Here is a 24,647-nt window from a genome sequence, read left to right as displayed (position 1 = left end):
TCAATTTCTGTACCTTAGATATAAGTACGTGCTCCTTACTTGGCTAACGACAGATGCCACAATATGTCACAGCTGAACAACTCATTAGAGGCAGAGCTGGAATTAAAACTGCAGAGTCCTGCTTCTGATTTCCTGCCTGTCCTTCTAGGCTGTGTGCTCCTGTCTCTCTCCAGTGTTCACAGTCTGGGGACAGATTCTCCTCCACTCACAGCTCAGCAGCCTCCCTTCACTTTAGGCTCTATGTTGTGAGGACATCAGTAAAAAATTAACTTTTTTTTTTTAAATGTTTTCTTGCAGAGAATGGATCTTGGTGTGTCTGAGAGGAACAGGATTGTGCCAACCATGAAGCTGTCTCACCCTTACAACAAGCTGTGGAGCATGGGTCACGACGACATGGCTATTCCTACCAAGTACTCCCAGACCTCACCGGAAAGGCCCCTGACTGCTCTCGGGAACATGCCGCCGATCACAAGGAGACCCCGGAGCAGAGACAGTGGTCTGGCTCCTGCAGAAAAGGAGGACTCAAACCCTGCCATCCAAGGGAACATCACCATTCCTAGGCCACAGGGGAGGAAGACTCCAGAGCTGGGGATAGTGCCACCACCACCAGCTCCCAGGGCTTCCAAGCATCAGACTCCAGCTGGGCCAACAGAAATTCTCACCACCCAGGCTACAGGACGGAGCCATTTGGTTTCAGATCTTATCCCAGAGCCCTTTGGGGTTGGCAGTGTGTCCTTAGACCCTGAAATCCAGCAGTCTGTAAATTACTCCTCTCGTCCATCTCAGCTTTTGTCCAGTGCTTCCAGCACTGCTGAGATGCTCCAACCTGTCAAGGTGAAGACAGAAAACACAGGTAATGAAAGCGACTACCTTCTTAATCTCCTGGATCCATTAAAAACAGCCAGCTGGCAAAGCAGTGGCCCGCAGCAAGGTCCCTGCAGCCTGCAGAGCTCAGCCACTCCACCTTCGGCAGCTGGCTTTGTCTCGGTGGCAAGTGACTTTGTGCCTCCTCCCCCAGCTGCACCATTTGTCCAGGCACTTGGTTATCCTTCCCCTGCACCACCACCTTTTCTACAGCCATCTCCTAATCCATTCACGCAGACAGTGCCAGGAGCCCTTTCAGTGTCTCTAGTCAGGCCCCCAAGGGGCTCTTTCACCTCCTCTTTAGGTCATGCTTACAGCTCTAGCTTCATAACACCTAATTCTAGCTTCTACCCACCACAACGACCTCAGCCAAACATTTCAACACTCTCCATGCCAAACTTGTTCCAGGCTCCGGCTGTGCCGCCGGCTGGCTCCTTACTGCTGCAGAGCCACAGCCCTTCTCCCACGAGCCCTCTCCAGCCAGCAGGCTTCAGCGCGAGAACCAGAACGTTACGGGTGGGCCAGGCCAGCACAAAGGTAGATCCCAAACAGGCACTAGCTCTCCTGTCTCATGAACCCCCTTTGATCCCTTCCAGGCCAGCTAAGGGCTTAGAGTCAGTGTTACTGTCCTCAAAATCTGAGGAGACAAAAGATCCATTTGAAGATTTGTTAAAAAAAACAAAGCAAGACGTGTCATCCACAGCGGGTAAGGTTGAACAGCTCAGAAAGCGATGGGAAACCTTTGAGTAACGCTCCCAATGGCCTTTTGATGTCCCTTTGGAACGGACAGAGGGTTGTTTTGTTTTTTTGAGCCAACATAAAACCAAGCATTTCTTTTATGGAAGGCTGAGCCAGGATAGCTGCAGGACCATCACCGTGCTGCAATTCACACACGAGTGCTTTTTGCCCAGAGTTCAGAGTCCCCCCGTTGTCCCTGCGACTGCTTCCTCATGCTCCGCTGCTGGAAGCCCCCGGGACTCCTGCACTGACCAAAGCACGAGGGGGGTTGGGTGGGGTTCCCACACACAGCTTTTCAGACAGTACTACTGATGCAAAGTTACGCCTTCCCTCGTATTTGCAGCCCTTGGTGCAGCGGGAGCATGGCACGCTGTACTCGTGGCTTTGCTTTTCCTTGAGTTACACCTGTAGCTGTAATGTTTTGCTCTCACACGTAAAGTGCAGGAAACAGACCTGGCTTGTGGGCTGCACTGAAGTAACCCCTTAGGCTCCGAGTTTGTCCTGTCCTGACATGCAAACAGTCATTTGGGTTATGCTGTTGGATGAGCTTTTGTTGCAGACTTTCCATTGCCCTCCCCCAGTACGCTGACACGGAGAGGTCGCAGGGACCTCTCTGGTGCAGAAGTGTCATGATTCCTTGTTGCAACAAAACCACAGCACAGAGCAGTTGCTCAGGGTTTGGTCCTGCATCTCTGTTGGGAAACTGGAAACACCAGCAATTGTTTTTCTTTTTGAGGTTTTTGTTTATTGTCTGGTTTTGTTAACTACATCAAAAAATGGAGGCCATAAAGAGTATCCTAGTTCTTATAGATGTGTATGTTAATATTATGTATAAATATTATAAATGGCAGTATACAGATGGGATGTAACAATATCTAACTTGATTATTACAAACAGACAAAAAAGAGAAAAAATTTGGGTACAGAAGTTCCCAGCTGACGCGCTGCAGGGGCAGGCCCGTGCGCCCGTAGCTGCAGGCTGCCGGGTGCCCCCGTCCCCGGCCGGGCCCAGCGAGCGCCGCCCGTCCCGCGGGGCTGCCCGAGCCCAGCCCGGGCACCAGCCGGGGTTTCCCTCTGCTCCGCCTGGCCGGGAACCCAGCGCCGGTCCTGCCGCTGCCGAGGGGCCGCTGCGGGCAGGACACGGACTGTGCCGTGAAACGGACTCTGAGGTCACGAAGTACACAAAGGAGAAGAGGTGAAAGGGTACGTTCATTTGGATTTTCTAAGACACTTCTCTGTGGCAATAGTATCTTTATCTTAGCATCCCTTATAAATCCTGCTGTCTTCGCAGTGATCATTTTTGTTTTACATAAGTGGTGCTTTTTTGTTTTGTATTTGGGCACAATCTGATGTAAAACATGTTACTCTAGAAGAGGTAATCACGTCACCATTAAGCCTTTGATAAAGGAAATCATTTTGGACATGTGGGGAGATTCTTGTAAAGCTTTATCTGATTTCCAATGTATCTATTTTATTCATATAATCTTGGAAGTTTTCTTACTCTAGTGTATGAAAATGGCTGTCTATGCGTTCGAGTCTGTGCAATACAAAAGAAAAACACTCAATAGCTGAAATGCCAACAGTTTGGGAAAGACCATAGTATTACATTAATATTATATTTCTGTGAAGTACTGTTACTCTGACAAGCCATTCAGTTGGATTTGTATTTTCTTTTTGTGTTGGAAGACAGATGGTTTTAGTATTGCATAGTAAAATATTTAAAGTCTAAGATAATAGTTCCACTTTATTTTATACAGTTCAGAATGTGAACATCATAAATTCAGTCTGGAATTTCAGGTCTCCTTTGCTATGAGCTAGATGATAAAACTTTCTCGATTATGGTGGATGTGTACAGGCAGCAGAAAGTTCTGCATATGACATGCCATTTGAATTTCACATACTCTTTTTAAAAATTTTTTAATGTCGCACACTGACTATATACTGAGTAGGCCTATTACGTATGCTTAACTAAATAGAAAAATGCTCAGGTAATTCTGTTTCACTGCAACTCTTTTCCCATCTCTGGTTATTTTACTCTGACCATATTATGGAATATTTTCTGTGGTTGATTTTTAGTCAAACAAGCACTCTTGGATTATTTTTTGAGGCACTGAAAAGCATTAACACTTAACACAAATGGCATTAATCACCCTTCACTTTATTTTGAAGATCTCACACCTCTGAGGTCCAGGCAGTGCTCCTGGAGTTGGGACCTTCCTCACTTCTTGAATAGAATTTGCAAGCAGGAGACTGTTTTACGTGCTTCTTGTAATAAAGGAATCAAACTATCCCTAGGGCAGTACTTAGTTTTTTTGTCTTATTTAAACTCAGGAATTCATAAGATTTATTCCTAATAGTGCCAGATGTAAACAAAGTGTGCTTGTCTGGGAGTACAAGCTTGGATGTCAAACGTTTCTTTTGCCGATGTAAAGTGTTTTTGATGTTTATACTAATCTAGTAGAAGAAGTGTTCCTGATATTATTCATTTATATTCCGCTTTGTATATTTTCCTGTACTCACCGTACTTGTTTGCTTGTTTGGTACCGCTTTGCTTGTTTACAGATGCTTTCTTCCATTAGAAGTAACTGTTATTTAAAAGAAAAAAACCCAAAACCTCTTTTAAATTTCTGATGCTGCACAGATGGTAAAACCATTTTTATATCTTGTTCACTCATTAGGTCACAAATAGTTTAGACACTGGAAGTGGAAGCTGTGGAGACACCAGGACTTTGTTGCTGAAGACCTTTCTCGCTCTTGCTTACATACACGTGTTAATTACGAGGCTTGTGAGTTCTCTGCACATAGTAGGGATTTTTTTTCTAATGTGCAATGAATGGTCTGAGCTGCTTCAATACCCCCCCTCCCCTTTTTTATGTGCGTGGAAAAAAAATATCAAGCAGGAGATTGACATCTGCCCCGTTTTCTTTCTGGTTGGGAGGTGGTTAGAGTCTGTCAGGGACAAACGACTGCGATATTTCAAGGGACATTAATATGCCTTTAACCAGCCCTCGGAAACCCCTGATTCAGTGACACCCTGAAGACAGAAGTGTGTGCAGGAACGTTTCTTTTGTTAAGTAGGAATGTTTCACACACGGTCTTCAAAAGAACGTGTAAGTGAACGATAGCTGAGTGCTTCCTAACTCTGTCCCTCTGTGGCATTTATTCTAGTCTACTTACCTGTAATTTTTTTTTTAATGTGTGTTGCTCCTCGTACACTTACCATACAGGCTTTATGATCAAAGTGATTTTTTCCACCATCAGCAGATTAAATTGGTTAGGAGTGAACAGGAAGCCTGTTAGTTGCTGCTGCTTACAACATTCAGCTTTGGAAGATCTTCTTTTTTACTTTGCTTCTAACTGTTGGGGGTTAATGGCTTTGGGTTATTTCAGAAGCAAAGGGGTGAAGACAAGAGGTGCTGCAGTCCCACCCTGCCCCTCGGAACGGCAAAAGCTCGTGGCAACGGCCGAGACAAATTTCTGCCGGTGGGAACGGCCGGGTTCCGTGAGCCCAGGGCCAGGGCAGTCTGGTACCCGTAGGGTCGAGGGGCTCCATGGAGCGGCATCGTCAAACCAACCAGAGCTTGTGGCTCTTTTCGTAGCACTGGGAGTTTAATCGCGTGACGAGTGTTACAAACTTGGGCAGCGCGGGGCCTCTCTATAATCTCACCCTTCTGTTACGGGAAGCGCGAAGCTGGAGCAAGGGCGTGTGGCTGTAGGCAGAGCTCCCTTTGCACGTTTCCTGTGGCAGGTTTGCGTAGGTTACTGCCAGAAACCTCGCCCGTTTTCCAGAGGTTCAGCAGGCATCTTCCCAGGGACACAACCCCCGTGTCCGCTGCCTTTTGTAAACCAAACCCAGGGGTAGCCTTGACCTGTTACGCTCCGGCGTGTGTTTGATGAACTGTCTCTGGTTTGGGGCTTTCCGGGTGGTTTGTAGTGGTTCTCTGGGTGCCAGGGCCCCTCGCACCCCGTGCTGCCGGCGGCTTGCGCAGGTCTCTGGGCACAGGCTCGTCCATCCCCTTCCCAGCCCGCGGTGCAGCCGCCTGGATTAGGCTCAAGTCCTGTATTCGCACACTTTAATCTCCTTCCCGTCTGCTGCTGCAGAAACCCCTCCTGACTCCTGCCACGGGATCCAAGGGCTGTCCGGTATTTCAGGGCTCTAACCACAGTCTTGATTGTTGCGTCTTTGCCCGTAAAATAAGGGATTAACAGCAAAATGTAGCAGCACAGGTGAACAGAAAATGGTTTTGCGAGCCCCCTTCTGTGTTCCTACAGCAGATCTTTACTGGGCAGGTCTGCTTGGTTCAGGTCTATGCTTAGAGCTGTGGTGTGTGGCACATAAAAGCAATCAGCAAATTCATGAAATTGAAACTGTAAAAGAGACATTGAGGGCTGAAGCTGTACAAAGTGTGACAGCCCAAAATCAGCCAACTAACTGTCAAGTTACTCTTCAGAAAAAACCCAATCACAAGCCAAGGTAACTAGGTCTATTTTTAACCAAATTTTATTGTAAATTTCTTTTGAAGGACATTCTAATTTTTTACAAATTACAAAATTTACAATTACAAAAGAAATCAGGATCATGATCATTAACTACAGCAAACCCAGTTTTGTGAAAAAATATATTCAAAAATTAAATATCAAAAGAAAGTTCATTATTGAAAAAAAAAAACCAAACAACTTTCATAAATTATTTTGCAGAAATGCTCAAGACACTGACAAAGTATTTTAACACCTTTGCTAGTACTGGCTTTGGGTGCTTGAAATAAAAACTGCTCTGCTCATCCTGCGCCGGGGCAGAGCAGGAGTCTCCAGCAGGGCCGCAGACAGACTCACTGCTTGCAACGTGCTGGTGTTCAGATGCCCTTACTGTTGGGGGGGGGCTGTAGCTTCTTGTTGCCTTTCAGGATATTTCAGTAGCTTAGTAATAGTTCTTACAACACAATTCTGTTTTTTTTCTGAAAATAATACAGGCTGGAGTAATATTGGTTCATTTAGATCCTGTTGCTGCCTTCATTCTTCTACAATTTAAACATAAAAAATGGAGTGGAGCTGCCTCTCCTGGCAGCGACCTGAGGTTAATCAGGGCTGAGTTTTCAGAAACCTGAAGCGTATTCTCAGCTGGCTCCAGGTTTGTTCGGGGTCGTTATGGGATGGAGAAAACCGTTATGGGATGGAGAAAACCGCAGGGCCCTGGGTCTGTGGGGGGGCTCTGCCCCAGCTCCACATCCTTCCTCCCCAGCCCAGCCCTGCCCCTGCAGACCTGCCCTCCCTTCCTGGAAAAGCGCTGCACCCCCTGTTCCGCTGCCCCTTTGTCCCTGGGTGGGCACTGGGGTTCCACTGCTGCAGGGTGCCAGGGAACTGCAAGTGGATTAGACCCTCCTAAACAGCATCTGGGAATACACAGAGCAAACCCCTCACCTCACAAGTGACAGCAGTGTTATTACCAATAAATGAAGAAAAGCGGTAGCAAGCTCACCAAACTGAAGCTAGGTCATTTCTTTTTTTTACCTGTGTACTATGTCCACAGCCAGGGTGGGATCATTGCTTCTCTTTCAGCTTTTCCTCAGAATTAGGGAGGACGTGATCTTACACACAAAATTGTCTCGTCTCCCAATGGTTTGGGTTTTTCTGTTTTCCAGAATTTTTATTCTTCATCCTGTGTTGGCAGGTGCATGCATGCAGAAAACCTGTTCCTAAGCAGACAGACCTGATCAGTAGTTTCATACTCTTCCCTTTGCTTAGAATTACAGAAAAATTTACAGCTACAGTAAAACAAAACAAAAAAAATCCAAAAGCAAAACAGAATAGCATTTTCTTCCAGTGGCAATTAGCTATGGTGGGCAGATTCACACCCTGCTTATTAATAGTGTTTTGGAGATTAAAAAGCAGACACTGTTTTCTAAAATATTTCTCATTGATAGTTGTAGTAATTATCCTGAAATGCTAATGATTTTGGACCTTAGTTGTCCTGCTCTGCTGCATTTCTTTCCACAGGCTCTGCCACATTATGTTGAAGAAATTGCACACTAAAACAGTAACAAAGGAGAAGCAAAGTCACAAAATAAGTATCTTTTCTAGGGCAATGTGGAAAGTGAATGCTGTGTCTCACTACACCACAAACCCTGGCTTCGTGCTGAAGGTCATGCTATTAGTGAAGTAAATTCCACTCCTCTGCAGTGACCAGCCCCAGCCGGCGGTGCCGAGGGGAGCGGGTCTCCACACAGCTCCTCCTCCCCTCGCACAGCGAGTGGCGCTTGTTCCAACACAGAATCTCTTGCTGAGGTCGTTCTGGGGTCATGCTGCTCAGAACAGACGGGGAAACCAGCCAGCGTGCTCCCCTCCACCTTGCAAAGCCTGATCGAAGGAAGTGATGCCTCTTTCTACATACAAACATCGTCCTCTCAAAGTTAATAATGTAACTGGCAACTCAGTCTCAGAAAGGCACTTAAAATATTCCTATGGTTTAGTCTTAGAACTGTTTAAGAGAGCACAGTGGTACTTACTTTCTGGTAACATAATCCTAACTGGGGCCTGGTTATGGAAGGACAGCAGCGGCTCTAGGAGATCTCTCCCGTCAGTCCCTCACCCTCACTTAGCTTTGCAGACGAGGCACAGGCACGTGGTTTTTGAAACCACCACGTTATTCACGTTATTTCTGAACGCAGTGGTTCTACCTCCCATCCCCTCGACCTGCTGGGAACCCCGCGATCAGGCCCAGCCCCACGCAGGCTGCCCGGCCCTCGCGCCTGCTGCCACCTCCCGTGGACCCCGCGCTGCTGCCGCATCCTCACCCCCACTGGCCCCACTGGCCCCTCCAGAACTTTTTTTTTTTTTTTTTTCCTCTCCCAGGCTTTACTGCTCTTGCTGGCAGACCAGTTTTACACAAATGATTTATGGGATGCACTACACTAACCAAGCTCGTTCAAGCAGTTGAATTTTCCTGCCAAGGCCGGGCAGGCAGTTTCCTGGAGCCTGTGAAGCAGTTCAGAGCAGTACAGACCTCTCCTACAGACACACACCTCGAGAGCCCAGACCAACGCTGCAGCAGTTCTGTGATTGTTAAAGGATGACCCCCAGTTCTTAGATCAGCCGCTCGGTTGGTGGCATCTTGATCACGTTCCACATTTCCACTCGCGCCCCATCTTTCTCTTGACGGCTTGGGCTGTATGTTCCCTGAGTTGCTCTCCTCCTCTTCATGGCAATGGCCGTGGCTGCAACAACTGTGAGGAGCAGGGCAGCCCCCGCAGCCCCGACGGCGCCCACAACGGAGGAGTTGCTAAGATGCGCCCAGACCGGCTGCTGCGGTAGAACAGGGTGTTACTCAGAGCTTCCACGGGGACCGTGCTGCATTTCACACCCCTCGCCCCCGTCCCCCAGCACCTCTCCGCAAGCTGCATGGTGCCAGACAGGAGCTTCCCCCCTTCTCTGTCCCCTCCCTGTCAACCCCAAGTCCAGGGAACACAGAAGCAGCCGGTGACCCCTCCCCTGCTCTCCTCTACCCCCCGCAAGCCCTAAGTTCAGCACTTGGCACCAGGCGCTGCCGACAGCTCCAGCGAACCCCCAACCTTCCGCCTGCCCCTGTCCCGAGCAGTACCCGTGGGAAGGTCTAACGGCGACCACTGGGTAAAACACTGATTTGTACAAGGATTTCAGCAATTCCCAACCCTTCCCTGGGAGGCTGCGGCTGGCGCAGGGCAGGAGTTCCCAGCTGCTGTTGCTGTTGAGGACTGTGGGAAAACCTCACCCACCTGAGCTGAAAAAGCGTTGAGTGCATTGCAGTTGGCGACAAAAACCAAACAGTATATACAAACCAATCATAAATAGCCTCTGTACAACGCTCCTTCAAAGTATATATAGATCTTAATCTGGAAATCAGTGCCTAAGTTAACCCTGCTTTTTAAAGCAGATTTACTTATGCCGTTGCTGCCTGAGAGGTGAATGGAGCCAGAGCACGGTGACCACCGGCGCCCGCCGAGGAGCAGGCCCGGGGCCGTCCGTGGGGCAGGGACGAGGGGAGTCAAAGGCTCACGCTGAGCCAGGGCTGTGCAATCGCCTCAGTTAACTGAAACCAGCTGGAACAGCTGCTGCTCAGAGTCTGCCCAGAACGGCTACGTCCGTGTCTTCGTTACCATGCCTTAGGGAAACTGAGATAGGGTGGATCTGCTGCTGCAAGTGCTGGAAAAAGATCAAGGTCAAAGCAGACCTTGCAGATGCATCTCCTTGTCATGGTAGCGCCTATATTAACCGCTCTTCAGGTGGCACCTTGAGGACACTGTCCATCTCCAACCGAGCTCCTGCCACTTCTTGCTGGCTCGGACTGTAGGTCCCCTCGGACTGGCGCCTCTTCCTTGCAGTGAGAATCATGAATATGAGACCAATACTGAGCAGCAGCAAAGAGCCACAGGCTACAGGGACAGCTACTTCAATTAGTGGGGAGGGGAAGAGAGCACCTGGAGTCCCTTTCTGTAAAAGAAATTAACGGAGAAACAATGAAACTCCAGTGGTTACAATAATTTAAGTTGAAGAACCCAAAATGGTCAGATTAGAGGGAAGTAGTTTTTTAGAAAAGAAAAAAAAAAAAGCAGAAGGTCTGTACCTGAATGGAAAAGGACAAGCAAGGAACAAGTACAGGGCTTGAGGGCACCTGCACAGCAAATGCTCATGTTCATTCTTTAATCTCTCAGCAAAAGATGTTTAAACTTTTCTTTTTTAAATGGGCTTTTTAATACAAAGGACAGTACCATGTTCTGAATTTTTCTTTCCAATTCAAAACTAGTGACACTCGTTGATGACACTCTTTAACTGGCAGCTTTGGTGAGGCTGATCTCAACAGGGCAGAGTTATAAACAGAGATTTACCAGTGGAGCAGCTAATACCATTACAAAAATTCATGCAGGGCACATGGACAGAATTACCACAAGGAAGAAAAGAGGATTTACGGCGCTGGGCCACTAACCCGCACGGAGACGGCAAAACCAACTGCAGACACTTTCTGAGACCAATCCTGGAGCTACAGAATGGCTGCAGAGAGCTGCCCCTTGTGCACCACTTGCTCGGGAAGACAATGCCCAGCTGTTTGTTAGTTAGAACAGCAGCGGTTAAGAGTTTGAGCAATACTTGACATCATTAGATGAGCTGAAACTGTCCAAATAATATCACACACTCCCTATTCTCCCCTCTGCTCATGGCTTTCCACAGCAGGACAGCCCCTTAGGATGTAAATGCCAGTACATTCAGCATCCACGTTTTAAGGGGCCTCCTTACCAATATCAGACTAAAACACACAGGTGTCACTAGGAAAGATCTAACCAATGTTGCCAAAAGAAAAAAAATTAAAATTATAACGTTAATGCAGCGTAATGTGAATTTTCAGTAACCCCAGAAAATTTCCCCAAGCCAGGGAACGATACTAAAAAGAAAGTTGTGATGCCTCTGATGGCAAGGTAGGGAGTTTTTTAGCTATTAAACTACTCAGTGCAACAAGATTATATGCAGAGTTGTGATTCAGCACCTCCTTGAAGATCCTGGGACAGGGAGGCGTAATAAGTTTCAGGCTTAAACACTTAACAAATCTCAAAGCCAGAGGAAAGGCCAGGATAGAAAGATCTGACACACCTTGCAGGAACTTTGTGAAATCGTAGGGCAAAAGACTTTAAATAATTTCAATAGTGAATGGCGAGTACTAGATCTACTGAATTGTAGCTCAAAAGTTTTAAATTGCAAAGGCTCAAACTTTAATGTCCACGACATCAAAATGCTGTGGAACAGACTTGAAGACAACTTGCAGCAGGAAGGGAAGGATGTTAAAAAGGTCAGTACATGGATGGGAGATGGAGACGATGTAAGGCCTGAGTACCGAGGAGAGAAACGTGGCTGAATGAGTGTCTTTAGATTCTAGTGGAATTAAGGATGGTATGGAACACAGCAACAAAGAGTTCTAAAAAGTGTGGAATTTCTGTCATTAAAGAAAGCTTTAAAATGACAGTAAGCCTAAAAATAAGAAATACTGTTAAAAATAGTATCTGCCACCTTACAGATAAAGATGAAAGAATTCAAGCTTATTTACAGCTTTTGGATGCCAGTATCACCCAGCAACATAGTGCAGAAGCAACATGCCAGGAGTACCTGGGCGTCCTTCTGCCATTTTCAAGTGTCTGAAGTTGATTCTCTGAGCCTGCCAAAGCTCAAGCCACGTGCTGGGGGTTAGTTCAGAGCATGCGATTAGTCAGATGGTACCGACACTACCGGAGTTCCCAGCAGTCCACCCTCCTGCCTGCTGCATGCTCCTTGGCTGCGACTGTTGTAACAGCTCCTGGCTCCTCCAGCTGCGCTTGACAGCGAACAGCCGGCAGCTGCACCCTGTCCTCCTCCCTGCCCCACCACCGTCCCCGGCCCTGTAAGAGGGAAAAGACACTTCTAGAAAAAGTCACAGGGATGATGAAAAGGAATAGAAGGAATCGACAAGAATTGCCCTGGGACAGAGGAGACGGAGATGCCTGAAGGAGTCTCTGCATGCAAATGGGGAATGTCGGGAGCCACTGGCAGCACATGCACTACCGAACCCTTAATAACAGCAACAGCAGCGGCCCCCCCTCGGCACGCAGCCTGCTCCATGCAGTGGGGGTTAGTACATTCCCAGGTTACCAGACAAGCTCCCTGCCCATGCAGTGGCTTTACAGAGAAGAAGCAAGTGTAGGATTTAACAACTTCCATGCAGGAAGGAGCTCAGCCTCAGAGAGCGACGCTTTGTTTGTGCGGAAAAGGAACATCGGCCGCCGTGAGTGCCCGTCCAGCAGCCCCCCGGCTCGGCAGCAGACAAAGGCTGCTGCTGTTTCACTGGAATGGCTTTTAGTCTGACTTCATCTGACTTCCCTTCTCCAAACATCCATTTCTATCTACCCAGATGATCTTTGGAGGGGGAAGGTGCTTTGTAACTCTCATCCGAGATAGAACACCAGCTGAAATCCCACTCTCCAGGAAACCTGGGGGGGATATAATTAATACCTCCTTTCTACAGGTCCAACTGCAGGAGTTTGCTTACTTACTGTCCAAGGAGTTGTAAAATCCAAGGAAAGCTGCAGACAGCCCTGAAAACCACATGGCAGCCCATGCAGATACTGAAAAGTATTTGCTGCAGCTGCTTATATACGCTGGAGACTAACGTGCAATAGCACTGAAAGGAAAATATAATTTCCCACTTCAGGTTTCTGAGGTACCAGGTGACTCCCTGGCTGGGAGACAGACCCACGCAGGGGACTCACTAACTCCCCCCAGGCTCTGCTAAACCTCCTGCTGCTGCTCCCCACCCCGCGCGTCCTGGGAGAACAGACAGTGCTTACGTTAATGTCGCAGCGCTCTCCGGTGTAGCTGGCGCTGCACAAACACTCGTATTTGTTCTCAGAGTCTTGACACGTACCTCCGTTCTGGCAAGGGTTTGGATCACACTCGTTTATATTAATTTGACAACTGGAAAGGAAAAGTGTATTACAATTAAATGAAACTTCTCACACGTGTTCTTGTGCCATATAACGCAAGATCATACAGACTACAGAAGCCTCACTTATTTGAAAAGTGCCTGTTGCACCTTTTTCAGGTGCTTTCTCCAGGGTCCAACAACATGAACTTTTTACCCATTCATACCAATCCTCCTTTTGTCATTTCTGTATGACAGAAGTCAGTGTGGGTCTTTAGCACAGTTAATGAATTCTCATGAGGCACAAGAACTACGTGGAAGCAGTTCATGCTGCAAAAATCAGTATTGTCAGCAGGATCATATCAAGCCTGCCTCTTCTAAAAGTTACAGCTAGTTTACGCTTTTGGAGCAGTTGTTTGAATGGCAAAAGGATGTATGAGGGTGAAGCATTTGAACCCGCCCAGCTCCTTTGCAGGCACCCAAGAACAGCACTTACTTCCTTCCTGTGAAACCTGGCCTGCAAGAGCAGTTGGCTCCCCAGCTCTCACTGACGCACTCGCCGCCGTTCAGGCAGGTGAAGTTCTCCCCACACTGCTCCGGTGGGAATGGCCACCTGGGAAAGCAAGAGGCAGCCTGTAAAGCCAGCCCACTGCGGGGGGGTAAAAGCATCCTCAGGCTCCGTGGGGACTGGGCTGCCAAGGGGCATTTCAGTGAGGGGTAGTTCTAGGAAGGAGTTTGACACAAGTGGGGAAGGAAATAGTCTCAGAAATCACCCACAATATCACAGTGTTACTTTGGGCACACCCAGAGAACACGCAGGAGTTGTATCGGTACTGGACTTTTCTCACACACTCCTCTGTTCGTGCCGATGAAATTACAGAGACAGGATAGTGTTGGAACACCAAACCGCAGTACGGCCGGGCCCCAAAAGGGGTGATGCAAGCACTGGGTAACTGCCTGCACCAGAGTGAAGCAAGAACAACAGGAGATCCGACCTGGGAAGATTAGATACCTGAAGCTCAGCCAGGTATTTACCTCAATGTTCAATTTGAACAGGCACAAGCAGATGGAAGTCTAAGTAACGTGTTGATTCCTACTTCCTTTACTGATACAAGACGTACCTTTGTGACTAAAAGTACGCTGGATTTTTTCCAAACTAATACAAATGCTATAAATATAGACCTTATCAAAAAATCCCAGCCCTCCTCCTGACTCCATACCGATTTCCCACCAACTTCTACGTGAGCTCCATGGAGGGAACAGGAAATGTGCACTGCTAAGCAGTACTGGCAGTACAGTGATGGGTAAAGAAGCTTTTTTCTCCCAATACACATTTGATAAGGAGCAGGATACTCAAACAGAATTTTCTTTAAACCAATACACAGAAACAATGTCCTTAGTCTTAGGACCAGTGCCACAAAATACAACCAAGCCCTTGGTTGAAGGAATGCTGCTAATCAGTCTAGGAGTGCATATGTATTTTTATGTAATATTATAGGAAAATATTTGTCTGGGTAAGGCTTGGTTTTGCAGCAGTAGTAACAACGGGCACCCTCATTAGCACTGTCAGCTTTCTGCTCGCAGGCAGGCCGAGTATCCCATGAAAGGTGGCCATGTACCACTAGTAGCAAAAATAACCTCAGTTAGGGACTCCTGCTACAGGTAATCTCTATAAACCCACCATCAACGGTTTATCAAGACCAGCATTCTCAGCAGAAATTACATTGTCCCTCTTCTGCAGAAACACGTCTACAGTAGGGCCATTCCTATCACTCCAGGATATTCCGTGCACCTGAAACTTTAGAACACGGGCTGCTCCATCCTCCGGGGGCTGGGAGGCTCCTTTCATTTCATAAACAGGCCAGTGGGGTTTTTTTTGTTTGTTCTTTTTGTTTTAAATCAATACAGGAATATGCCCAGATAGGAGACAAGTCCTGAAGATGGGATTTCTGCAAGAGGGAAGTGACAACACACTATAGTACTTGCACTTTAAACAGCTCTGAAATGCAGCACAGGGATAACCCACGTAAAAAAAGAAGGATCTTCATCCTGTACGAGACTGAGCACCTTTCAGTGAGGATCTGGACCTGGACAGCACCTTCCAACAGCAGAATTTCGGTGCTGTACCTACCAGACACTTGCAAAGAAAAGATTTCCCAAAGTGTCCCAAAGTAAAAGCCCAATTTATCTGGGGAGTCCTCTGACCCCTGCCTCAAACCAACCGAGGCACTTACTCGCAGTGAGGTCCCGAATACTGAGGGGGGCACTTGCAGGAGTAGCCATAAACCCCATCGATGCAGGTGGCTCCATTGAGGCACTGGTGCCGCACACAGTCATCGACGTTGATGTCACACGTCTTCCCGATGAATCCCCGGAAGCATTCACACTGAAAATCAGCTACTGCGTCAACACAGTCCCCGTGAACGCACGGGCCTGACTGGCAGTCGTCAATGTTGGACTGGCAGAGCGGCCCCCCCCAGCCGGCGCCGCAGGCGCAGCGGAAGGAGTTGAACAAGTCCTGGCAGGTGCCGGCGTTGAGGCAAGGGCTGGAAGCGCAGATGTCAGCCCCGGCGCAGCCCAGCTGGACGGTCCTTCTGCCGGCCTGCTGGAACTGCTCTGGCTGGGGGTACGAGAGGGGGGCAGCGAACGGCAGGTAGATCCCCCCTATCTGCACTCGTCCGAGGCAGCCAGTGAAGTTTTCCGCTAGAACGATCAGCGCGTTGTTCTTCAGGAAGTCCAAGTTCCCGGCGTTTCCCTGCAGAGTCACATTACCAGCCCCGTCCAAGCGAAGCAGCCACCTGGAAGCCGGCGCAGCCGGCTCCTCCATGGACACCGCGACGCTGTGCCAGGCGCCGTCCGTGACCGGCTGCTGACTCAGGAAGCTGACACCTTCGATGCTGTTCCCGCTCCTGATGTCAACAAGCAGGGAGGAGTTCCTAATGGCTATCTGGAGGGAATCCACCTCTTCCACAGCCCGAAGCAAAACAGCATCTTCATCCCTGGTCCTGAAATCCACGTGGAGGCTGCTCAGAGTTCGAGTCACCGATGTATTGGTGGTGAACTCAATGGCAGTGTAACTATTAAATGTTGCATTAGCCAGACCTATAAATGAAGGGGCAGAGCATAAGGGATTTGAAAGACGGTGTCATGTTTGAGACAGAGCAATGGCAAACTCCTGGCAGGTTTTCTCCCTTAAGAATCATGTAAGCTTAGCATGAGTAGGATTACAGGCCTAGCTGCTGGCATCTTTAAAGCTCTTCCTGTTTGCAACTGCATCTCTCATAAGAATGTCCAGTTCTTATGTGGCTATTTTTAGTCATCAGTCTCACAGCACTGCACAAAAATACAACTATTCCCCTTCTACTGCTAGAAAAACTAGCATGCAAGTCAGGAATGTAATACATCCAAAGCTGCTGAGGCAGCCAGTGGCAGAGCTGGGAACACCCCAACATCCTGACACTTTCTAGCCACAGACAACACTCCCTCCGCATCCGGGCATCTCTAGCTAGCTAGTTTTCTTCATTCTCCATGGTTCTGTCTTCAGAGAAAACTGAGACATATTTGCAATACTTAATTGTGTCCTACTTGGTGAAGTAACCTGAGACTCTAGAAATGGCTGAACATTACGGAGAGCAGGCTGGTCCTTGCACTGCAATCACTCCACAGAAGTGGACAGGTTCTTCCCTGATCAAGTCAGAGTAACAGAAGAAAACACCCTGGAGTGCCATCTTCACACTATCACAACCTGGTGGTAAATCCATCAAGCGCATGCTGCCTGCAAGAGTGTGCACCTGGGCATCATGCTGCTTCCTTTTTGCAGGACGGGTTTATATTTATTGCAACAGTACAAACTAAGAATACTGCTCTAGACAGTGAATGTTTGGGATTTTACCAACACGTAAGCAGGAAAACAGTACTTACACACATATCCTGCGAGAACATCTATACAAGTGGTAGCTTCAGGACATGGGTCACTTTCACACCAGACTCTCTCCTCACAAAATTTCCCAGTAAAATTTGCTGGACAGCTGCAATGGAAATCATTCCAAGTGACAATGCATCTGCCACCATTCTGACATGGTTCAGACTGAAAAACAAAATAGCGGAATTTAGGAGCAGCATAATTCATCTTTGAATCTAAGAGAATTTGGTAGCAGGAAATGTGACAACAAAGATGAGTACGAGCAGCGCTTGAATCAAGAAAGAAGGGTAATTAAAACAGTGACTGAACAGCAGGGAAGGAAGCACAAGGGTCTCTGTACAAGAAATTCCTGAGACCCTACCTCTCCCTGGGTGCACTACTGATCAACAGAAACTCCCCAGGCAGAGCCCCATCAATTTGGAAAAGAACAAAGCACAAAAGCAAAGGTGAGAAACAGATGAAACAATCTGCAATGCTCCGAAAACCTCACAAAGCTGCAGGACACACCTAATACCAGAGGTGTGACAATATTTTATAGCACCATGAGCAAAAAGGGCAGAATTTGGGAGTATGGCCTCCCCATCTTCACCTGTGGCATAAAGGAGAGGCAGCTTCTGATCTAAGGGCACCATGGAGACAGTTCTGTGAACTGTTGTTGCTGAAGTGAGCAATTCGTGGGGGAGGAGGTGGTTGAGCAACTGAAACAGGAGGAAGGAAGGAGCTGGGAGGGTTACTGGTTAGAGGGTAGAGCCTGGAATGCAAGCGTGGGCTCACCAAAACGGAGGTGGGCAGCACAGGACTGCCCAAGTTGTACAAACTACACAAACTAGAGGGGAGCTAGAGAAAACTTGGTGCTTAAATTGTATGTAGTGTATTGAGTGATGCAGGAGCGTCTGGGACCATGTGTCCTTCAATACTTCAAAAACTCTTCATCCTCCCGATATCAGCAACAGTCAAACGGTTCTTTAATCACAGAACTATAACAACCAACCACACACATGTAAAGACAAATGAGAGACATCATACCTTGCAGGTGTTATCAGAGATGCAACCATTCACCAGATTTCCATTTTGAGTCCCATTGAGTTCCTGTGGCAGACTGTAGTTCTCAACCTGAACAAGCTGTATTTGGTGGCTGTTCAGCTGGATGTCTTGCAAACAGCCTTTAAAATAGCCTCCCCACATAGCAGCACTGTCTGGGTTAGGATGTCCACCAATATACACTTCATAACCAGCTAGAAGAGGTCCTACCACGAGCTGTCCTAGCTCCACATATTTGTCTGATTGGTGAGCACCAGCAATTCCTCCTTGGAAAGACAGAGCTACCAAATGTCTTCTCCCATCAACTAAATTTTCTGGGAACGTCACAGTAGCTGTAGATACCGTCTCTATCTTCAGCTTGCCATTCTTCAAGTAGATGGTGAGGCAGGGGTCGGTTTCATTGCGGATTTGCAATAGCAAACCGTTAGGTTTCCGACTACGCATGAAAAAGGAGATGCTGAAGTTTGCATCAAGGCTCTCAGAAAGGACGAGAGAGGCAAAGCTGGTGGAATTCTCTAGGCTGAATGTTGCTGCTGGGCGTTCTGGAAAAGAAACGAAACACACATCACCTCAGCGACAAGGGGAATGCAGCTGGCACGGGGATATTCTAAGCTGCAGCTCCTCATAGATGGGGCAAGATCTTTCTTCCCAACATTTTCAACATGCATCAGGGTAATTATGCTCTCTCCCCACACAGGTCTGTGAAACTGAGAAGTGAATGTGCCCTTGCTTTCTCTGGAGGGCATGAATTCAAGCACCCAAGTAGCAGAAGAGGGAAATACAGCTCTAGCAGAGTCCTTGCCACCTAGCAGATTTACTCAAGGACTTTTAAGCTACAAAGGTGCTTTTAAAATCCATAAATTTGGTAACAGCAGAGCAACTTTGTACTTGCCATGTTTAGGGCTCAGGAGTGAAACAAAAAACTGGAACAATATTAATATAAGCCTTGCAGGAACAAAAAAAATGCAAATAGGTATGATTTTAACTCAAAATTGTCAAAGAGCTTCCTTCAACTCTTTGTGGTTTATTTATAAAGTAATACATTCCTATTCATCCTCGGCTCAGAAGCTCAAGATCAACTTTTCACACTAAAACAACTTCCCTGCTCTCCTGCATTCACAGAGATCTGAATAAAAAGATGAAGTCAGAGCCTCTGGCTCAACAAGGACTAACATCTGCACCACAAAACTGACAGGAGCAAGTGACAGGGAAGGGACCAGTGAGAATTTTATTTATAGAGGGTTTTGGTTTACTTTTCTCACTGGTCAAGTAGAAAATACTGTTTGCAGAGCCAGCATCAATGCTTATCTGGTATCTCTGATTGACAGAGGAGCTGGCAGATGTAAATCACGTGGCACTTACCGTACGAGCAAGCCGGGCCCCCATAAGGCCTAGAACAGTCGCACCTGAAGGTTGTCCAAAGGTCCACACACAGGCCTTCATGAAAGCAGGGCTGGGAGAGGCACCACTCCGTGCGGTCACAGCCCCGCTGCACCGGGGAGGACTCGCCCCCAGGCAGAGCCGCCGGCAGCAGAGCTTCGGCATCTACCTGAAAGTCCTCCAGGCAGCCGACAAAGCCTTGCTGGCTCTGTGTGTTGTTGGCCATTGGATGCTCAGCACCCCCAACATACATGTTCAGGAAGGCATGCGGGACCAAAGCAGCGCTGTGCGGGACGGGAGAGCTGCGTAGGCAGACACCGGCGTCACAAGAGTCATGCCAAAGCTTCAGCTGCACAGAGCTGTGCAGAGCAACTTCAACTTTATGCCACTGGCCATCATCAACTCTCAGCCCCTCCAGGAGCAGCGTGTACCCAACATCCTCCCTCTTCAGTCCTGCATGCAGAACGCCATCAAAGAGCTCCAGGAACAAGTATTCAGCTTCATGGCCTCGGTAAAAAAGGATAGCGCTGGGCAAGGTGGTTCGGAACCGGAGGGACACGCTGGCAAGCTGATCTCCTGCTACATCCCTCCTGCTCTGATTGTTCACGGGCAGCTCAATGAGGAGATACCCTCTGGAAGCAAAGGAAAACGTTGTTGGTGTTGAGCATGTGGCATCATAGAAACCAGGCTGGCACTGGCACAGATGGCCGTGGCTCTCAGCTTGGTAGGTTGGGATGCACAAGGCCTCATTTTGGCAGTCGTGTGTCTGGCACCCAGTGAGCTTGACAGAGCAGTTCTTCCCTCCCCATATAGTGCCATCCTGGCTAGGGGCACAGTGGCAGGTATAGTCAGCAATGCCATCCTCACAGACAGCTCCATTCTTGCAGGGACCCTCCTCACACTCATTGATGTTAATAGCACATTCCACACCTGCGAAAGAGATTTAGAAATGGGATCTCGCTGCGGGGGACTGTGACTCCCTCCCCCAGAGCAGGCTGGCCAGGCGCAGACCGCCCTCCCCAGCACTGCCGCTCCCTAAGCCGTTCTCTTCAGGAAACCACCAAAAGACCAGGAGCTGCCAGCAAGCAGCCCCGTGCTCAACTACAGAGCGGCTCAACCACTGACACAATAGCGACAAAACCATCCTTCTGTGCTGTCCTCCCAGATGCTGCAAAGAAGGTGCTATTTATAGAGCTTCGGCCAGTCAGCCTGCCTCACCCGACAGACTACCGTCCTCCCCCAGACACCACAGGTAATCACCATGCGGAGGATATTAAAGGAACAAAACAGCACAGACAAGGATTTTGTGCTTATTTCATAATAGATTTGGTACACTGAAACTCAAATTAAGCCTATAGATCTAACCAGAGCACGTTCTAGGCACTACTATTGCAGACAGCATTAAAATGGGAAGTTATTGGAAAGCCTCAGTTAAGAAAATTCAAATTCCCAGATGACCCTCCAATTGTAAAACACTCACAAAACTCAATTCATTACCAAACAACAAACAAAACACACTCCACAGGCACTCTGCCATACTTGTACTAAGCTGATTTCAGTTCTGTCCAGTCCTGCAGAAGTGAAGTGGGTAAAAAGTACTGCATTGCAGTTCGTCTGTCTCCTCCAGGCACATGTGTCCCAACAGAGCTCAAGTAAATTACAAGACATTACACTCAAATCTGGTTAATGAAAATCTGCTGTCATTTTCTTGAGCATCTCCAGACTGACAGAAGAGCCCTTCTGAACCAGTTCACTTTATCTAGCCCATAATGTTGGTTTTCACTAATCTTCAGAGACAGTCACACAGATAAACCAAGCATGGATTATCCCAATCTAATAGCATTACACGCCGAATCTAGCTAGCAAGCACAACGAGGACAGCAGAAAGAAAAAGAAGGAATTCACACACAAAGGAGGGGAATCAAAACACAAAAGACATTTGTAAAGAAAAGCCACTAGACAGAATGTGCATGTCAAAGAGATTAGAGAGTTGCCCGAGGGAAAGAGATGAGGGGAGATGGGGCATTAGGAGCACTGGAGCTGGACTTGATGTGTGATTAAAACAAAAACATCACCAAAATTTAGCAAAGACAGAGGCTTCTTGAATATATACGTTTGTTCCCGTCATGGCCCAGCAATGCCTCACAGGCAGCCTTGCACAAGCATCTAGTAGTACCCTGCTGCCCAACCAAGCTGCTTTACTCTTTCAGAGGCAGCGTTTAGCTGCTGTCACCAGTGCTCTGCAGATCGGCACAGACCCAACACCAGCTGCCAGCTCCAAAATGCCAGTTTGTGTCAGCATAGGGACGTGACACGTATGGAGCTCTGAGAGGCACAGAAAGAGAAATTGAAGGCTCTAGTAACTCTGCACTTTCCAGCTATACTAGAGCTGTTCTGTAGGCAAAATTACCTCAGATTCCTCTAGAACATAGCGGTCTACTGACATAAACTAGAAGAGAATTGCTCTGTGTAGTGCCTGTGGATAAGCACTGACTTTGGCCAATAAAGCCTGCCTTGAAGAAGAGCTCAGCTGACAGACAGATTCAGAGTTACTAATACTACCTCAGCACAGCCTTTTTTCTCCAGCTGGACTTGCTCAGCACACAGAACCTGGGGTGTGACTACAATTGTAAAGGAAGCAGCAAGGATAGAATTAATATTTCATCACAAAGCTATGGCCACACTTGAAGGAAACATGTTGGAATGAATAGAGTATAATGGACATCTCTGGGCCTCTGGGTCTGGGAGACAGCAGGAAGACTTCAGTTGGAATTAAGAAAAATCAGTAGAGTGGTAGAACTATGTGGAGTGGGTTTTCTGAGTTATCAGTGGCTTGGCAGGCTCTCAGAACTGTAAGAGGCAAGTCTGCAGTCAGATTTAAGGGGGGAGGCTGTTGAATGGCATCAGAAAGACAGGTTTGGTATAGTCCCAAATTCTTGAGATGCTGCTCACTTCAGATGCGAGCTGTTGATATTTACTGGGGCAGTGAGGAGAAGATAGCATTGGTTTGGCTAACAAAAGGAGAGATGCCGTGAATTTCTGCATCTCTGAGAAGGCCAGGAGGCAGGGTGGGGAGCCCCTTTTTCCCTCTGGCATTCCTAGGGTGGGGAGCCCCCTTTTCCCTCTGGCATTTCTAGCCCAGCCACAGGCTCTCTCCATCCAGCAGCAGCAGCAGGACACCAGCGAGGCCGATTCCCAGCCTCCCAGCTGACACCCGTGAAGCAAGGGCTTCACACCAGGTGGCAAATTAGTCCCTACGGTGAGTGCACAACCCCAGGCTGGTGGCTAATTAAACACCAAGCTTTCCCATGGGAGGCAGCTGGTTTGATTTCTTAAGATCATTTGTTTGAAATGGGAGAAAAGAGTAAGCTGACACTTCAGGTCTTTGCACACTGCTGTCTAACCTCACAGCTTACAGACAGGCAAAGGAAATGTTCAGCAGCAGAAAGAGAGGAAGGCAGCTCTTCCTAGAGGAACCAAAACCACAAGCACCATCTTCAGAAACCACAAGTGTTATCTTCAGCACTGCCATTGTTTCTGGCAGCATACAGCCAGCCTCCACAGGACTAAAGCAGAGAAGGGAAGGGCCTCTAAAACACCACCTTATGTATTCTTGCCCTCCTAGAAGCCAGTGTAGTGCTAGGTTTGAATTTGGAGCAGTTTTGAAAACAAACTGGTAACAGAGGAGACTCTGCAAGAGTTCTAAAAATCTGGGTAATGACAATTTTTTCCTGGAAGCCCATGTCACCCCATGCTGAACAGTTACCTGGTGCTACATCACTAACTCCTTGTATGCCTTGCAGTGACCATACCTTTCAGCAGCCAGCTGTCTTGCCCTCTCTCCTCCTCCATTATCACCAGTGATTTTTGTCAGCTGTGTTTGAACATCTCCAGTTTGTCAAATTCTTCAGTTACACCAAAACAAGGCAGAAGGGGGAGATTTCTATTGCATATTGCTTCCTAGATGCTAATTTCAGTGCAGCAGAGGGGTCTGTAATTTCGGGTTTTGGCTGCAGATGACAGAGTGTAAATGAAGAAGGGGATGACAGCAAAATAAAGGAACGTTTCCCTATTTCAGCAAAAATAAGATTTTTGCCATAGGCTGTTACAGTATCCAGAAGTACAGATCATTTCCCGGACATCCATTATTCCAATCTTCTCCAAGACATGTTGTCTTAGCAAGACAGTTGTGTCTTAGCAAACCCACTGGAAAGTGGATATTAAGAAGTTCAAAACTAATTTGTTTCTCTAACAAAAGGTTAGGCATTCCTTTTCAGGTACATTAAAAAAAAAAAAAAGGGGGATGACCATTTGAGAAAAACAAGTTACTCTTATGTAGTCTTCTCTGTTCCCTCTAAACTTCTTAGCTCAATGTCTACTATTATTTGATCAATAGTAAAAGCAATGTTGCCAATCTGATTCATTACATCATTAGGAGACTTTAAAATGTTTAATGAGTTTCTTACCTAATTAAAGACTAACAAACACAAACCAGTGGAACCTGTTATCTGAACATCAGACAAGTGTTATTTAAAAGGCTGCTATCTGGAGACAAGTATTTTCAAACATTCTGGTTAATTTAGCAGTGTTTAAGCTACCAGTCCCAAACTAAATCCACAGGGGCTGGGTCACAAAAACACACTCAGAGGTCCCTGAGCTTTAGCAGTCTGCAGTATTTTCACATACAGATCTATTCACTAGATTCTGAAGTGTTACCAATGTGGTGAGAACAGTCTTGTTTCAGAGGCAGGTGTTATTAAAATCCATAAAGCTCGCCATTCCCCAGTGAAGGTAATGATTTACTATTAATAAGCAAAGATTCATTGTACACTGTGTAAGAATCATATACTTCAACAGATACACAGTACGTTAAAAGAATAAGCACACATAAAGAGAGATATTCTAATTTAGCTGTCATATACCAAAAAAACTTGAAGGACGACGTCTATTCATGGGCCCAATCGTGAAACATGGGAGTTCAGTGGGGTTTCCCGGCCAGCACCGGCTTGCCCTCTCCCCTAAGACAGCTGAATTCCTAGCAACCTTTCTCTGGTGCATCCTAATTAGGGTTTGTATTATTATTATCAAAAGAAGAAAGGAAGGGAGGGAGAGAGGGGGGAGAGAGAGAATTAGCCGCAACAAACGGACCCCGACACAATTATATTTGCACAATTACTGCCATTTCCATGGCAACACACTGCTTTGACCTCTCTCCCACCGTGCACTACTACTCAAGGAGACGGTGGGGGAGGAGATGGAGAAGTGCATAGGCCAGAAAGGGTTTGTCCTC

At 47.4% G+C, this 24,647-nt stretch overlaps 2 protein-coding genes across 15 annotated transcripts in view; one reads left to right on the top strand and one right to left on the bottom strand.

Annotated features, from left to right (window-relative positions):
• The window catches only part of DENND1A (DENN domain containing 1A), a 215,019-nt gene extending 211,008 nt beyond the window's left edge, over positions 1-4,011 (top strand). For all 11 annotated transcript variants that reach the window (XM_074891563.1, XM_074891570.1, XM_074891569.1 and 8 more), the window contains one exon: positions 298-4,011. In XM_074891563.1, coding sequence (XP_074747664.1) covers positions 298-1,614 — 1,317 coding nt within the window. In that variant the 3' untranslated portion in view covers positions 1,615-4,011. The remainder of the gene's footprint in view (positions 1-297) is intronic.
• Positions 4,012-6,084: 2,073 nt separating this feature from the next.
• The window catches only part of CRB2 (crumbs cell polarity complex component 2), a 42,501-nt gene continuing 23,938 nt past the window's right edge, over positions 6,085-24,647 (bottom strand). Inside the window, exons 7-14 of one of the 4 annotated variants that reach the window (XM_074891556.1) lie at positions 19,340-20,287; positions 17,963-18,519; positions 16,936-17,101; positions 15,249-16,116; positions 13,511-13,627; positions 12,941-13,067; positions 9,805-10,064; positions 8,796-8,900 (exon numbers count right to left, since the gene is read on the bottom strand). In XM_074891556.1, the coding sequence (XP_074747657.1) occupies positions 9,837-10,064; positions 12,941-13,067; positions 13,511-13,627; positions 15,249-16,116; positions 16,936-17,101; positions 17,963-18,519; positions 19,340-20,287 (3,011 nt within the window). In that variant the 3' untranslated portion in view covers positions 8,796-8,900; positions 9,805-9,836. Of the gene's footprint in view, positions 10,065-12,940; positions 13,068-13,510; positions 13,628-15,248; positions 16,117-16,935; positions 17,102-17,962; positions 18,520-19,339; positions 20,288-24,647 lie in introns of all 4 variants that reach the window. The other 3 variants (XM_074891557.1, XM_074891558.1, XM_074891555.1) reach the window with 3 other exon arrangements.

Source organism: Strix uralensis, chromosome 21 (assembly GCF_047716275.1).
Source record: "Strix uralensis isolate ZFMK-TIS-50842 chromosome 21, bStrUra1, whole genome shotgun sequence".
NCBI lineage: Eukaryota > Metazoa > Chordata > Aves > Strigiformes > Strigidae > Strix > Strix uralensis.
Note: the sequence above shows the minus strand (reverse complement) of the source record. Positions and strands in the feature narration are given on the sequence as shown.